The following is a 17,664-nucleotide window of genomic DNA, read 5'->3' as shown; positions in this document are numbered from 1 at the left end:
GTGGCCTACTGGTAAGGTTCTGGTGTCTGTCTCCTTCAGCAGCAACATGGTATCTCCTTGACTCTGCCTACTCTGTCTCTATAACTCTTCCAGCCTGCCTATATTCTTCTGCCCTGCTATAGGCCATCTTTATTATTCATGGTAATATTCAAAGCATGCAGTGGGGAATCCCACATCAGTGGTTACTTGGGGGAAATGGCAGGGAGCTAGACCACTTTAGATGTGCACTTTTATGATTTGGGAAAGATAAGGATTAAGCCAAGGAAAAGGTAAGGGAACAGAAAAGAATGGACTTGGAGGGTGTTGGGAATTAGTTTTCATGAGGGTTGAATGTATGATGGTTGTGACATATAAGAAAGGATGGATCAAGGGTGCTTTACTGGATTCTGGCTTAAGAAGTAATTAAAATTTTGCTTCATTCACTATAGGAGGGGATGCAGATGACCAGTGAGACAGAAGTGTGTTTTTGATCACAGATACATTGAATTCCATTTGAACTTACTCCTAACTTTCTGAAAAATATAACCTTTGAAATATTCTCCCCTTCTCTATCAAATGAGTAGATTTTATTTGGTTTATAATCTTTTCTATTTCAAGTAGACCATACTGTGTTGACTTTGATTACATGCATAATCTAGTTGTAATTAATTTATAGTGTTATAATAACCCATAGAATGATTTTATAGCAATAACACTACCTAGGGGGAATTCAATAACAGTGGAAAGATAGAGATCACTATAACCATAGAGTTCAGATTTCCTAAAGAGCATAGAAGCTGTGGATGCTTTTATGCTTTTAAGAAAGGTCTTGTAGGCAGGGTGGTGATGGTGCATGCCTTTAATCCTAGCACTTGGGGAATAGACAGGCAGATCTCTAAGTTTGAGGCCAGTCTGGTCTACAGAGTGAGTTCCAGGATAGACTCCAAACGTACAGGAAAAACCTGTCTCAATCCACACCCTCCCCCCACAAAGAAGAAAGGTGTTGTGTTTAATAACTACATAGAGTAGGGTATCTGAGATATAAGTAAGATTATTTAATATAATTTTTAATATCTTAGGCATTTAAATAACTTTTACTTCCTGTCTTTTTCTAGATGATCCTGAGTTTCTAAAATCATTCTTATTAATCCATGAGTCTTGTAAAGCATATGGGGCCACCCCAAGCAGGTACATGACCTTTCTTCATGTGTATTCTGCCATCAGCAGCAGCAAGAAAAAGGAGTTACTGAAAAGACAAAGTCATTTACAGGTATAGTATCGGTAGTGTTGAAAGATTTCATTTTTAGTTTTCAGTTATTATGTTTTGAGTTACTGCTTATAGGGAATGATTTTGCAGATCACGATGCTATGGTGCATGTAAAATATATTTAGTGTGGGTAATTAATGTATAATAAATCCCCAAGAAACAATTATACTTCCATATAGTGTCTCCCACTAGTTGTAATAAGGCATTTTTCATTAGTAGTTATTTCACTTTTGAGGGATAATATTTGCTGTTTTGACAGTGTAATGCTACCCTTAAGGGCCTTTTTTTATATGCAAAAAATTTAGAAATTGAGAAATCAATATTTAATTGGGTATGATCCATGCTTGTAATGTAAGTATTTATTAATCTGAGGCAGGAGGATTAGAAGTTTGAGCTAGCTTGGACTAATCAAGAGACTAGAAGAAAGAAAGAAAACAACGGAAATGTAAGCAGTTTTTTTGTAGATATTATTGGAAAGGTTAATATTTGACATCGTGAAACTGAGATTTTAAATAGTTTAAAAAAATCTGATATTTTCAGTTAAAGTAAAATAATGTTCTTACCCATGCCACTTCTGTAGTGAGTCTTTCCCTGTCCCACCAGCTAGCTCCCTAATTATGGTAATTAATTATGAAAGGTCAGCTGGTAGATTATGCTTGTCTCTAACTAGCTTTTATAACTTAAATTAACCCATTTCTATTAATTTACATGCTGCTGCGTGGCTCATGGCTTATTACCTAATATGCTACATGACCTGCTTCCTCTGCTTCTCCTGGCAACTCAGTCCTTCCCAGCCTCCTCTCTGCTCTGAAAATCCCGTCTGGCTATTGACTGTTCAGCTTTTTGTTAAACCAGTTCAAGTGACATATATTCACTCAGTATAAAGAAGTAGTCCACTTTTCCTCCTTTTGTCTAAACAAAAAGGAAAGGTTTTAATTCTAACATAATAAAACTATAAGTAATAAGAACAGTTATCAGGTAAGAATTACATTTACAATGTCCAGTCCATTTGTATTTGGCATATTTGGAGAAAATAGCCCCTTATTTATTCTATCTTGATAAGTTCAAAGATCTGTATTTTAATTTACCTTCTATCATAACTTAAGGAAAACTATAACTGTCTAGTCTTCAACTCCATCAAGGATCCCGGAAGGATATAATATTATCTGCGTAAACAGGAAGTATGGTGCAAACCACTTCCAAAACAACAGAGATATCTGGGTGTCTGGACAGTCACACCACGGTTCCTCTGTAACATTGGGCCATCCATCTTCAGCTTACAGGCCTAGAATATCTGACAGACTTTTCTGCGAAGCAGGAATTTTTGAAGGACTGTTCTAATGTCTTGGCAAAGTTTGGCAATCATTTTCTTTTGTCTCCTGCCTGTCCAGTTTGTACAACATACTGTCAACAGTAAAGGCAAGGGTAGTTTCTTGCCCAAATGGCTAGCTTTTGCCACAAAAAAAATCAAGCTCCATATGGAGATTCTTTGATGCCCATCATTCTTTTATGAAGTAGATTGGTACTGCCAGGAGCAGACATGTCTTACTGTCATGAAAAACCTTGTTATTAAAACATTAAAATGCTATATTCTGTAGGTCTCTGAAGTGTTTAAAAACCATCTATTTAAAATGTCTCTGATTGACCTTGAAAATATACCTAACATAAGTGTAATTATTATAGATGAAACTACCAATCCATATTTCTTTATTATCCTAAATATCTTTCATGGACTTGAGCTTTACATTACATTCATAAATGAGCTGCATAGGTGCTATACCTTAAGCAAGAAATGGAAACATATAATACAGTATAGCAAAAGTAACCTTAAATTTGTATCAACATACCAATCCATACCAATGTAAAATATTTGAGACTAGTGAGTATTCAAAAGTAGACTCAAAAATCCACTCTTTATGTCATCATTTCTGTATTATATTCCTGTCTTCCCTCCAGAAACGATCCTGGATCTAATCTCCCTGACCATGATCAGTAAGAATTTGTAACTAACCCCCTAAATATTGACGAACATACATAACACATTGAATGACCAAAAAAAAAAAAAAAAAACAACCAAACAACAACAACAACAAAAAACCCACCCATCCCACTTCTTGGGAATGTGGGAATTGCATTCTCTAGACTGCTTGTTGTTGTCTGGGGGTGCTAAAATATTTGGGGGGAAAACCATAGAAAATTAGGTTAATGGTCAAGTCCTGGCTAGAATAGTCTTATCAGGCTAGAGCATCTCAGCCAGCATCCTTGAAGCTGTTGAGGCTGTAGAACTCTAAGAAAACTGTAATGGAGACATTCTCTCTGGTTGGTTTACCTAAGCCATCGGTTTTCATTGGTATCTTGTCCCCTTGCTCTCAAAATGCATAAACTTTCAAAGGTAACATACATAACACAAGTATGGATTGTGTGTTGTATATGAGCCAGCAAAGATGATATTTTGTTTTATGTTTCAGCAAGTAAAATGTATGTTGCCTATCTTGAGTTTTTTTTAAATTTTTTAAATTTTTATTTATTTATTTTATTTCTTTATGCCTGTGAATTTTCAGAGGGTCTTTACCAATCAAATCTGATCTTTGTCAACCTTGAATCCACAGCCTTTCTATTTTTGTGGAAATAAAAGCAAAACCTCTTTTCCAGCATAACATTTTTGACTTCCATTTTGATGTTAAGACATTTTAAAAATATATAGAAGGCTTTTTTTGTTTTGTTTTATTTGCTTGTTTTTGTTTTGCTTTATTTTATTTTTTTATTAATTATTTATTAAAGATTTCTGCCTCCTCCTCACCACCGCCTCCCATTTCCCTCCCCCCCCCCCCCGTCAAGTCCCCCTCCCTCGTCAGCCCAAAGAGCAATCAGGGTTCCCTGCCCAGTGGGAAGTCCAAGGACCACCCACCTCCATCCAGGCCTAGTAAGGTGAGCATCCAAACTGCCTAGGTTCCCACAAAGCCAGTACATGCAGTAGGATCAAAAACCCATTGCCATTGTTCTAGAGTTCTCAGTAGTCCTCATTGTCTGCTATGTTCAGCAAGTCCGGTTTTATCCCATGCTTTTTCAGACCCGGGCGAGCTGGCCTTGGTGAGTTCCCGATAGAACATCCCCATTTGTCTCAGTGTGTGGGTGCACCCCTGGCGGTCCTGAGTTCCTTGCTCGTGCTCTCTCTCCATCTGCTCCTGATTTGGACCTTGAGATTTCAGTCTGGTGCTCCAATGTGGGTCTCTGTCTCTGTCTCCTTTCATTGTCTGATGAAGGTTAATATTCAGGAGGATGCCTATATGTTTTTCTTTGGGTTCACTTTCTTATTTAGCTTTTCTAGGATCACGAATTATAGGCTCAATGTCCTTTATTTATGGCTAGAAACCAAATATGAGTCAGTACATCCCATGTTCCTCTTTTTGGGTGTGGCTTACCTCACTCAGGATAGTGTTTTCTATTTCCATCCATTTGTATGCAAAATTCAAGAAGTCATTGTTTTTTACTGCTGAGTAGTACTCTAATATGTATATATTCCATACTTTCTTTATCCATTCTTCCATTGAAGGGCATCTAGGTTGTTTCCAGGTTCTGGCTATTACAAACAATGCTGCTATGAACATAGTTGAGCAAATACTTTTGTTGTATGATAGGGCATCTCTTGGGTATATTCCCAAGAGTGGTATTGCTGGGTCCAGGGGTAGGTTGATCCCGAATTTCCTGAGAAACCGCCACACTGCTTTCCAAAGTGGTTGCACAAGTTTGCATTCCCACCAGCAATGGATGAGTGTACCCCTTTCTCCACAACCTCTCCAGCAAGGTCTTATGTGGAAATATGTGCTCCCACAATGGACACCATTTATAGTGAGTCTTTTCTGTTCCATCAGCCAGCTCCCAAATAATCACACAGAGCCTTCTTAGTAGTCATGAAAGCTCTCTTGATAGCTTAGGCTTGTTTCTAGCTAGCTCCTGTAACTTAAATTAACCTATTTCTATTAATTTACACACTGCCATTTGGCTTGTTATGTCAGCTCCTATATGACCTGCTTTCTCTACCTCTCCTGGTTTCTGTTCACTCCTTCTTTCCACTCTCGTATCTGCTCTGATAATCATCCAGCTTTTTATTAAACCAATCTGAGTGATGTATCTTAAGATAGTTTAAAGGACTATTCCACTACAACTTCATATTATGAACAGCTTTCTTTGTGTATTATTCTAAGTGCAGAGATTCAGCTTACATGTGGTTTTAAAATGCTGGCTTCTGGGGTCGAGCATTTGCCTATCACATACAAGGTGTTGGGTTCAGTCCACGGCACTATATGCACTCCTCCCATCCACACATTAGAATGCCAGCTTCTAAACTTGTCAGAGAGTATTTTTTTCTAAAGTTCTTTCTTGCCAACTTAATTTAAGACTCAATTGTCTAAATCTTTTAAAATTTCTTTTCTTTGTTTTTTCACCCATTGAGTCCATTTGGTGCTGCCTGTGCATACATGGCTGTGGGGTCATGGGGGGACCTAAGAGAGTGGCTGTCTGCCGCCATCAATTACCAATAGCTCTTCAGTAAGGAATAGAACTTCTTAGGGTCCCCTCCCCTACCATGCTAGAACTTTTAACTGGGTTTATCTTGTAGAAATCTTTGTCAGGTAACCAGAACTATTCTGATTTCATATGTGCAATAGCTGTGTCATGACTGGAGGAAAGCACTTCATGGTACTCCTCCACAGCCTCTGGTCTTTACTTTCTTTCCTCTTCCTCTTTTTTTGTGTTCTGAGTCTTAGCGCAGGGCTTGATATAGTCACCCATCTACGACTGAACACTTACAGGCTCTTACATTCTGCTTTTTGAAATGCATGACTAAATGCATTAACCATTACCTAGTGTCACAAGATGGGCACTAACACTGTAAGCATTGGAGCTTGGATGGAAAGGTATCCTGGCAGTTGGGAGCCAAAGAATAGCACAAAATCATTGTAAACATTGCAGCTCTGATCCAGCAGTAGTGTTAAAGCTCTGCTCTAGGGAAGGGTTTCCCCAGGGAAGGGTAACAGCTCTGTCCTGGCAGGGAAAGGTTTCCCCAGCAAACTGTTACAGTTCTGCTACAGCTGGACTCCACTGCTGTGAAAGTGCCTCTCCTCACAACTAACCTCACCTCAGATTTATTGAGGAGAAAAATCCAAGAGGGTGAGGCTACAGCAACTGAATAAGGTACAGAACCTACGTAGGGCTTCTTACTATGGGGACAGAGCTTTCCAGTGTGGCTTGGTATTGGTGTTTTTTTGTAGTCTGATTCTGGGGCAAGTTCAGGGATTGGTGGAATTTCGTGCTTAGAGATTGGTGGAATTTTGTGCTTAGGGATTGGTGGGATTTTGTGCACAAGGTACTCAGGGATTGGTGTGATTCTGTGCCCAGGCATTAGTGGGATTCTGCAGCCTGACTCTGGGGCAAGATCATGGATTGGTGGGATTTTAAACACTGGTCTTGTGGTCAAGCCAGGTGATGTAGGTGGGTCATCTGTCAATGTGTTACTTTCATTGGTTAATAAAGAAACTGCCTTGGCCCTTTGATAGGACAGAATTTAGATAGGTGGAGTAGACTGAACAGAATGCTGGGAAGAAGGGAAGTGAGGCAGATGCTATAGCTCTCCTTTCTAAGATGGACGCAGGTTAAGATTCTTGGCAGTAAGACACCAACCACCTCGTGGTGCTACACTCATTAATAGAAATGGGTTAATCAAGATGTGAGAGTTAGCCTGTAAGAGGCTAGAGCTAATGGGCCAGGCAGTATTTAAAAGAATACAGTTTCCGTGTAATTATTTTGGGTAAAGCCAGCCGGTGGCCAGGAACCCTCCTGGGCAGCGGGAAGCGGCCCGCTGCTCCTTCTACAGCCAGGGTTAGGTGTTTTTCCTTGGCCCTTTTTACCCTTACAAACACAAGAAGGGAATTTGACAACATGACCTTTGGTAGGAAAATAACATCATTAGGCTCTTAACCAGGACTCCATGACTTCCATAGCCATGAGCTTGACTGTGTCACAGTGCTTGGTGTAAATTTGATCCTTTGGAGTAGGCCTCAAGTCCAGTCTTGCACTATTGCACCAGGGAGGTCATCTTACCTGGCAGGTCAATAGTGTTGCATCTAGGGTCCAATACTGAATAAGACCATTGACGTCTCCCCAAACAGACTGCATAGCACCTTCCTGCAACATCAAAGGCAGCTGGTGGGACAGAGTTGGTTTAAGATTGATGTGTCACTATCCTGTAACCAAAGTGTATGGTGTTGGTACAGTAGTGTCTTAGTTATGGTGGGGAACTAAGAGGATGTGAAACCAGTAACTAAGTATGATTTTGATTTTGGTGAGGGTTGATTTTAAGGTTAGTTCTTAATGGTGCTTTGGGTAAATTATATAAACTTGCAGAATTGTCCCTTCATTGTGATATCTATCTATCTATCTATCTATCTATCTATCTATCTATACATACATATGTGTGTGTGTGTGATTAAATTCTGTGTGTTACCTATATATTGTATAGGTCCTCATAGAGGACAGAAACCTTAGTTAATAGAATAGTAGGAATTTATTTCTATGACCATTTCTTAGATTAGTGATTGGGAAGTAGGGTAAGGAACCATAATGGCCATGTCAGGTCAAATGCCTACTCAGAGAGCAGGGTATTCCACCAGCTCTGTGTGTGAGTAAACCAAGCCAAGTCTGCTGTAAGCAAGACTCATCTGTTACAGACTGAAAGATCCACCGAATCTTCCTTTGCCTTCTGTCCCGTCAATGAGTAAAGAAGAGTCAGCCCACTAGTTAGGTTATTGAATATTATGTTCTGTTCAACATCACTGTCGTGCTTTAAAACAATAGTTCTCAGCTTTTCTATTGCTTTGACCCCTACGTACAGTTCCTCATGTTATGACTCCCAACCATAACATTTTATTGTTACTTCATAACTGTAATTTTGCTACTGTTATGAATCGTAATGTAAATATATAATATGTGACCTTTAAGGGGATTACAACCCACAGGTTGAGAACCACCAAATTAAAGTGTTTTTCCTTAAATCTCTGATAAGTATTTTATTGCATCTTAATGGATATGACACTTACAAAACATTCTAATTAGCAATAAGGAAAAAAATGGTCCCCTTCTCTATTTGTTTGATTGTTTTATGAAGGGCTTTCCTATGTGTATATAGAATTTCTTTTTTTAGAGCTCCAATCAATGTTTTATTGATTTAGGCTGGTGTGTCTAAACTAAATGAAGCCAAAGCTCTTGTGGATGAGCTGAACAGAAAGGCTGGCGAGCAGAGCGTATTGCTTCGGATGAAGCAGGATGAAGCTGACGCTGCCCTTCAGGAGATCACCGTGTCCATGCAGGTGCTTGGGGAGGGTCAGTTGCCAGTAGATAAGCAGGTGGAGGACATCTGCGCTGCTTGTCAATCAGTATGAAAAATAAGACTTTCAACTTGAATTAAAAGGGATTTTTCGTCCATACTGGCTGACATTGAGCTTTAGAGAACATGCATGTCATTTTTCCATGTTGTTCATCCTGATGGTGCCAAGCCTTTAGGTGCCTCATGCTCATGTATATTAGCCAATCAGTGTAGACTTGTGTGTAGCCGACGTTGTCTGCGTTCTCCTTGCCAAACAGGTATGTCCTTTAGCTTACTCTCTCCTTCAGACTTTGACATTTCCCCCTTTTAAAACTTTCAAGGTTGATAAAATGCCTTTTAAAAATCATATTTATACTTTGATGGTATGTTCAATTTTAATTATATTTTCTAAGCATCACCTTTCTTCTGTTGAACTTATTCCAAGGAAACTTTTGTGAGTTTGTGCCCTGTATGCTTTGTCCATTATATCACTTTACCTCCGGCATCAGGGGGCTGTGAAGCTGTCTGTCTCCTCTGTGTTCTGCAGCAGAATCTCCTTTGCATGTAACTATCAAGTTACCCTTTCATCCTGGTTTTGCTTTTGTAGAATAAGGCAGACTTGAGAACAAACTCATGATTTTCCTATTCCGTGTTTCTGTTTTGTTGATGGTGGTAAAATAGAGCTAATATTTGTGGACAACTTATGAATCAGACTAGGTCTTTGTGCTGTCATTCTGTCTCATCTATTCCTCAGATATAGTGTTTAATTGTCCTGGTTGTTCTGTGTTTCGTCAGCTTGACCCAAGCTAGAGTTATCTAGGGAGAGGGCTTTCAACTGAGAAAATTCCTTCATCATGCTACTGACCAAAAATTCTTCTTTAAAAAGATTAATGTTTTTGTTGTCATGCTTTTAAACACTGAGTGTGTTGTAAGTGATTGTAATGTCATTTAACTATTCCTGCAGGATGCGAGTGAGCAAAAGACAGAACTTGAAAGACTAAAACAGAAAATAGCAGAAGAAGTTGTTAAAATTGAAGAAAGAAAAAGTAAAATCGATGATGAATTAAAAGAAGTACAAGTAAGTTCTAATGTTCCAATTAAATGTAAATATTTTCCTTTCACATACTTGCCTAGCAGTGCATTTGAGCTTAAATATCATCATGGCTCATTTTTTTCCAGCACTGTTGTCAGTGTGGTCTGTACCCCGAGTATTAGACATGGAAGTTGGCCAGAGAGCCTGCCAGGGGTGAAACACTACAGCTTTTCCTACAGTACAAATTCCTCTGGAAAAAGGAAAAGTACCTCAAAACAAATTAGACTCGCTAAATTAGAATGACGCACTCATGGTGGCAAGATATTTTACTTGATTATTGTGAACCTTCTTTCTTGGTGTGTTTAATAAAGGAAGGCAGTTAGTAATTATAGTCATTATAGTCATTGGACTGCAATGCCAGTCGCCTTCTCCATGATGTCTAAATTGTTCCAGTTTTTAACAGCACATCCATTGACACTTCCTGATGTTTGTCTCTTAGCCTCTAGTCAATGAAGCTAAGCTAGCCGTTGGAAACATTAGACCAGAATCTCTTTCAGAAATCCGCTCACTACGCATGCCACCAGATGTAATTCGAGACATTCTTGAAGGAGTTTTGAGGCTAATGGGTATCTTTGACACATCGTGGGTAAGCATGAAAAGGTAAGTTTTTTTTTTTTAATTTATATGAAATTTTTTTTTCCACTAGTGAACTTTACTCACCTGCATGCATGGATCACAGTTATAGCGGTATTATGGCCAAGAGGGGTGGACTAGCTCATATCACCAGAGCCAGTCGGCAAACTAAACATTTGCTGTAGCTAATGTGTCCTTTTATTCTATCTGATGCTCCAGCCTGTAGGACTGTGCTGCACATGAACCCTCTGGAGAGGTGTCAGGGCCTTACTAATCTCCTCTCAAACTGACAGTCAAGATTAACTACCTCAAGTTTCAACACCTGTTGTCAGCTTGGTACCCAAACACATCTCCTTAAACCATAGCATTCTACCCCCTTGTCCCTGAAAGGCATTCATCACTAAGTACATTCTGTCCATCTTCATGAGATCCGAATCTTCATGGTTCTAGCATTGCTCAGGAGTCCAAAGTTTCCTCTGAGACTCTAGGCAACCTCTTATCCCCTCTTAGCCTCTATTAGTTCCTGTAGAATTAAGGAGCAGGCTGTATACTTTAAACAAATAGTGACACACTATAAGCATTCTATTCTACAAGGAAGGAATTGGGGCCAAAGCAGATCTGCAAGCCAGTTTGGCAAGCATTAAATTCTCTGGCTTCAAGTCCATATCTGGAACACATAGCTTAGTCATTTAAATCTCCGAGTGTTTGGGTAGTCCTCGTCCTCATTCAGCCCACATGGCCTTTCTTGGGATAACTTCTTGCTTTCATTTTCCCATGTTTCTGCTACCTCTAACTCCCTTAGTAATCCACTTCATCTTTAGCTGCACTCATTACCCTCTCAAGGCTTACCCTTTCCATAGCTTCCAACATTTTCCTTTGAAATCTTTTTACTGCCCCATAATTCTTGCATGCTGGATACCATCAAACCCTGCAATCACACGAATAATGCCAGGTTTCTACTAGCTTAACCATTAGCTGGGCCTGCTCAGATGATGTCGGCTGCTGCCTCTGAACGCCTCAATTACTGTTCCCAGGGAAACACTTGTCACAGGGAGCTGTGTGAGAGCGGATGCCCATAGCAGAGTCTTTGAGGTGAGATCAAGCCTCTACAGTCTTGGGTCTGCTGATGCTTGGATCATACCAAACTTTTTTATGCCTTGTCCCATGGTATTGTGGTGTTTTGTTTGTTGTTGTTTTCTAATAGCCCAAATCCCTTCAGCTGACTATTGATTATTAATTTATTAGATTACTAATTATATCATTATTCTTATTTATGCATTTATTGGCTCCAGCCTTATTCTGTTTTTTGGGGGGGAGAAACTGCAGGATTTTAAAATCCTCTTGCTCTGCTTTTTGCTTACAATTTTCTCCTTAAGCCCAAAATAAAGCAGTTCATGATAAGCTGAATTCTGGGTTATCTTGAAATTGTGTGTGCCATTTTGACTAAACTGTGACTTAAATGTTCCCTCACACAGCACCTCCTGGCCATTGTTACTGTTTGCAGTGTCCTGAGCCATCTTTCTTACCAGCTGTCTTCCCGTCTCCTAAGCTCGTCCAGCAAACTCAGGCTTCACGAGCCCATCTCAGCCACTTGTCTAAATTTCCCCAGAACACTGTCCCAGAGGCTCTGCACCACATCATAAGGAGTGTTTCCAGCAACAATTCCACCCTCACTGTCAATTTTTGTGCTCATTTTTTCATTTTTGACAAGCTGTAATGACATGTGAAGTGAATGTTCTCATCCCATTATTTTTAAGGAATTCACTCTGAACAAGTTTAGTAACTTGTCTCTATTCACTGCTAGAAAATTTTAAGCTCAGGTCTGTCTGGCTCCATATTTCATGATCTTAAAGCTACTGGTCCCTGTTAGAATTGACTTGCTTTATCTAAAATCCAAACTTGGTATGATCTTTTGGATCTTTATTCCCTGAGTCAGGACATCTCTTTCCCAAGACTTCATCTTTTAAAAAAAGAGACAGATTCTGACAGTGTTACGCGGTCCCATCGTTTTCCCAGGTCTCACTCTGTCTCTCCTGAAGCCTGGCACTGCCCTGTGATGGGTGGTATCCTGGCACCTCATAAGTCCTTTCTCTCTTAATTAGCTTTTGACAGAGTATTTTATCTCAGCTCCTGGAGAATAACTAAGACAGAAGCCTAGCATGAGTATGTCGAGAAAAGGATGGACATGTGAACACTATGTTCTTCAAAAAGCAGGACATGAAACCACTTATTAATAAATACCAGGATAGGTATGATTATCTCAAAATCTAAAAATCTTCTGCAAGTGATTATTCAAAGGAAGACAGGAATGCCCGAGAATCTTGAAGAATGGCATTGCTTTTAATAATTTATTTAACCCTTACATAGAAAAGCATTGTGACTTCACTATAGTTACTGATGAAGACGATGTAATCACTGTCTGAGAGTTTAATACTTTGGGGATGGTTTAGAATGAGCGAGGGAAGAGAGAAAACAGAGGAGAAGATGGTGAGGAGAGAGGAAGGTAAGGGAGAGACTCAGGAGAAGGGAGAAGTTAGAGTAATACAGACAGAAACTAGACAGGGTTGAGAGTTAAGGGGGCACAGAGCCACTTGACTCTGTTTTTCCTGGTATATTGGTGCTGGGGTTTGTGCTCTTGAGATCTACACTGTTGATAAGGAGTCATTTTTTCTTCCGGATCTAGAAGTCAGGGTGGGGATACTGTAAGAACTTCCTTGAAGACTCTAGAGGGGTCTATAATTGTTGACTTGCGGAATGAGTCTACTGCTGTACAGTGTGGTTCTCAGACTCCATGTCTGGCTCTGGTTTATTCACTGGATGGCGGATAGACCGTCTCACACTGAAAAGTTGGGTTTCTTGTTTATTTAAGCATGATAGTTATTAGCTCTGTTAAATCTTCATATCCTATTCCCGTCAGCTCATTGGTTTTAAGTACCATCCACAACACATTTATTTAGAAAGAACAATTTTTAGTTGCCCATAGTTGAATTATTGTACCTTCTTCCTAGCTTCCTTGCCAAAAGGGGTGTGAGAGAAGACATTGCAACTTTTGATGCACGGAACATCCCGAAGGAGATAAGAGAGAGTGTGGAGGAGCTTCTCTTCAGAAACAAAGCATCTTTTGATCCAAAGGTAGCTTATTTTTTATGCTGTGTCACTGGCTTTTTACTGTGGGATGCCCTGTTATTACCATTGTCTAGATAGCCTAAGAGCTAAAATCAAGGAGAAACAAAGCTTCAGCTTTGCTGTTCTATATGGGCTTTGAATCTAGAGTTTGCTTTTTCCCACATCATTCCCAGAGTCACTTTTTTCCTCTGCTGGGTGCATCTGCAGTAATGAGCATCTGTTTCCTCATACATGTATCAAATTTCTATGAAGTTTAGCTAAACTTCAATGATTCTGATACTTTTTAAATTCTTTATTTAAATGTTAACTCTTCTTTGACACCAGTAATAATGCTTTCAAAATTTCTCTAATTTAATAAAAACTTACCACATGTAAAAGGAAAAGGCCACGTGCACTCTTTCGAAAGGAGACAGCAGTCATGTTGGTGCATGTGTGTGCTAAAAGATCAGTGTGTTTAAGGAGACTGAGTTGCAAGTAGAGTTCATCAAAATTTATTTCTCTCAATAAATTTGTAGACAAAATGTTGACATTAGCTTTGCATTTGTCTGATGTTGAGTTGGATGTGGGGTAACTTGCGATGATTTTTTCAGAATGCTAAGCGTGCCAGCACTGCAGCTGCACCTCTGGCTGCCTGGGTTAAGGCCAATGTACAGTACTCCCATGTCTTGGAACGGATCCAGCCCCTGGAGACAGAGCAGTCAGGATTAGAGTCGTAAGTATGGATGGTCTGGCCTGCATTGTTGTCGGTTTGATGCATGTATTATATTGTTTGTATTTATTTTGGTTTTGGTGTTTGTTTTGCCTTTACTTTGAAATGACAGCTGACAGTAAGCTTTCAGATGACTGGGTGAAATCCCAAGGTAAGACAGAATTGAGCAGATCCAAAGAGCAGCCAACTTGAGGATGGGTAGCAGAAGCCCCTGGCTTCTCCTGTGTCCATGTTGCTGGGTCTGTGAACAGGTGGGAGTCTCTTCCAAAGAATTAAAGTAGGAAAAGAATGGCTGAACATGCAGAACTTGTGTAATGTCACTTTGACATTGAAGTTCTGGAAAATATTTAAGATATATTTCCCCAAACAGCATCTGAGCAGGTAGGAAGAATATTCAACTACTTAACTTTGCAGACTGGAAATACAGTTTGCTATTATATTATTAATTCTAAATGCAGATCAAGATATTTGTTGAATGTGTCATTAACTTTTGACATTACCTATGAACCCATTGTAGAGAAAAAAAACTTAATTTTTTTCATTATTATATGAAAATTTTGAACTAAATCATTTTTTTATTATTTTGATAATGAAAATATTTTGTTAGTTGAGACACATGTCTTATGAGTTTATCTGTCTTGCACATCTTTTTCTTGTTCCCCCCTTTTTTTACTAACTGGAGGCTGAACCCCAAATCTTGGACTTTGTGAAGAGAAACTGCACGGCTGTGCTCCATCCCTCTCTGAGCTGCTCCCATCCTTGTTGTGCGATTGTCCCCACTCTGTCAGTGGTCGTCCTTTCCGTTCACATGCTGTGGGTGTATCTGCCACCTGTCAGCACAAACCTGAAAGCATAGTAGATGATCTTAGTGTTCTTCTTCTTCTTGGATTAGTCCTCTAGACTCCTGCGTAAAGCTTGTATCTTGGAACTTCTTGTCATCATTGTTCTGGGCAATTCCTCTGTATCTTTTGTTTATATTTTATTATAAACAAATTTATTTATTATAAATAAATTTATATTTATTACTATAAATTTTTTAGTTCCTTGTTTTCCTAGAATATATCTTTCATTTCCTATGAAAATGTACATGAGACAAAAGTATTTAGAGCTCTTCATGTTTATTCTTTTATCATATATGTGCAGCATCAGAGTGGCTTGTATATAGTGATTTTGATGGGCTCATTTCTTCATGTGACTTGTGGCAGAGCTTCAGCATTGCCTTGGTTTCTGTTAAACGTGCAGAGTGAGGTATGCTTGTGGCGGACGAAACCTGGTAGTCTGTTTGAACTGATCTCAGTGCAACCGCACTTCTAATGGTGCAGAACATGATTTCCCGAGTGGAACCCCATTTCTGCAGGCTTCCAGGGTGCAGCTTTGCTCTTGAAAAAGGATGTTCCCCATCCTTTCTATGTTACCCTGTATTTTCCCTCTTTGAAAGTTTTTAGGGCACTGTTTCTGGTGGACATATAGCTAGTGCACCTGTTAGTCCTGAGGTGTTTGTTATTCCTTCAATAGTTCCTTCTGTCCCTGTCACCGTACAGTGGGGTATACGGGGCTGCAGGCCTGTGAAACCATCACTCAGGAAACTGCAGTACACTAACTATCAGCAAGTCCCAAAGGAGCTTGGTTCTGGGGGTTGTTATGTTTTTTCAGGAAGTTCTTGCTTCTGTTCTTTTTTATTTTTCCCCATGTGAACTCTTTTTTTTTGTCCTTTTTTTTTTTAAAAATTTATTTATTTATTAAGGATTTCTGTCTCCTCCCCGCCACCGCCTCCCATTTCCCCCCCCCCCCCCATCAAGTCCCTCTCCCTCATCAGCTCGAAGAGCAATCAGGGTTCCCTGACTTGTGGGAAGTCCAAGGACCGCCCACTATTTGCAAATGAACTGCCCATTTCACAGGTACAGTTTTCAATTCTTGCTTCAGTTCAAGACAGGATGGTGTTTTTGGAATTATAAATTTTTACGTTGGGCTTCTTTTAAGGACAAGGAGATCCTTTTATGAGGACCCTTAGATATGCTGTTCACCTCTGCTTTCCTTTTCCTGACATGTTTTCCTGACATGTTTCCTGACAACGTCTTCTGTGGGGAGCCTTGGTCCAGGGATTCAGCAGTCAGTGCACATAGTGCATCTGCCTGCCGTCCACACCTGTGTTCTAGTTTCTCACAGTGCTTCCCACGCTACACTGTTCTGTTTGTATCTCCAGTGCCCAGTTAGTCTCTTCCAACTTTTCATTTTTTCCTCTAACATTCTCTTTATCCACTTGAGGATGTTCTTTTTCTTTTCTTCCTAGCTTTCAGTCCTTCCTCCTGTAATCATGTGTTTATTTGCTTTCTTTGGTTCTGGTTAGGAAGCCTTCTTGGCATGCCCAGTCCTTGACTTTGAGTAATGAATGTACAATCATAGGCACTAGAGTGTGTAGTTTGCGTCCCCCCACTTCTGGTGTGAGGATTAAGTGTTCAGGTGTAGCTTGGCTGGGCAATGACCACTTTTCAGCATGGGGTACCTATTAGACTGAGAGTAGTATTGACTTTTCCCGTAAACAAGTGTCTTGTCTTATAAATATATGGTGTCAGTGGGGCTAGGTAGAGTTGGGTGGATTATCAGCTAGATGTGTTGACTTTTGGGTTGGCTTAAAAGTCTGCTTTTCGTGGAGGAATGCAATTGAGATCCAGCCTCCAGTGCATTTTACAGCTTTTAGACACATTTGTGTCTCCAGCTTTTCAGTTCCTTTTGAGACAGTTGCTGCTTACCTTCTCTGAGCAGTTTGGAGTTCTGCTTATTTTACCATTCCTTCTTGCAGGCATCTCAATTTTGCTTTTTATTCTGACCTATCAGTCTTTATTTTCCAAATTTTATTGAAAGTTTGGCTGTGCCACACATTTGAATTCTCTTTATTATAGATCAGGGTGTGTGCATGTTTTCATTGCTATCATTGTATATAGTTCTAAAGGATGGTAGATGAACGTGTTTACTCTTCTTCCTCCTCCTCCTCCTCCTCCTCCTCCTCCTCCTCCTCCTCCTCCTCCTCCTCCTTCTTCACAAGTTTCAAGAAGCAATACGAGTTCCATCAAAAGATTCACTTTTAATTCTAGCATTGTTTTATTTATCTGTGTTTAAGTGTCATAACACAGCACTGTGGTGGTTCTGTCACATTTGCTAGGATATCACTCCTTAAACTGCTACTTTAACACTGAAATCTCAAACAGAATGATGTCTAACGTTGAATCCTACTTTAGAAATTTGAAGAAAACTGAAGACAGAAAAAGAAAGCTAGAAGATCTTCTTAACTCTGTTGGTCAAAAAGTGTCAGAACTCAAAGAAAAGTAAGTCCAGTTTGGAATTGTAGCATGTCTCAGCTCATTTGGAAGGTTTCACATCTGGTTGTACCCACTTTTTTTTCCTCCTCCTGAGTCACTCTCCAGTTGCAATAGGGAGAGAGTAGTTGACAAAGTGTTCTTACTTAATTACGTGATTGCTCATGTCTCTGGTCCCAGTACTTGGGGCATGAACAAAGTGTGCATTCTTGGCTACATGGCTAGTTATAGGGCAACCTGGAA

At 39.7% G+C, this 17,664-nt stretch overlaps 1 protein-coding gene across 1 annotated transcript in view; it reads left to right on the top strand.

Annotated features, from left to right (window-relative positions):
* Dync2h1 (dynein cytoplasmic 2 heavy chain 1) overlaps positions 1-17,664 on the top strand; it is a 225,006-nt gene that overhangs the window by 96,608 nt on the left and 110,734 nt on the right. The window contains exons 54-60 of the mRNA XM_041657101.1: positions 1,095-1,249; positions 8,473-8,610; positions 9,571-9,684; positions 10,139-10,299; positions 13,281-13,404; positions 13,989-14,110; positions 17,344-17,430. Of these exons, the coding sequence (XP_041513035.1) occupies positions 1,095-1,249; positions 8,473-8,610; positions 9,571-9,684; positions 10,139-10,299; positions 13,281-13,404; positions 13,989-14,110; positions 17,344-17,430 (901 nt within the window). The remainder of the gene's footprint in view (positions 1-1,094; positions 1,250-8,472; positions 8,611-9,570; positions 9,685-10,138; positions 10,300-13,280; positions 13,405-13,988; positions 14,111-17,343; positions 17,431-17,664) is intronic.

This window comes from Microtus oregoni, unplaced genomic scaffold (genome assembly GCF_018167655.1).
Source record: "Microtus oregoni isolate MIOR12 unplaced genomic scaffold, Mior012 000008F_ref0000371, whole genome shotgun sequence".
In the NCBI taxonomy this organism is placed as follows: Eukaryota; Metazoa; Chordata; class Mammalia; order Rodentia; family Cricetidae; genus Microtus; species Microtus oregoni.
This window is presented reverse-complemented; position numbering and strand designations above follow the sequence as displayed.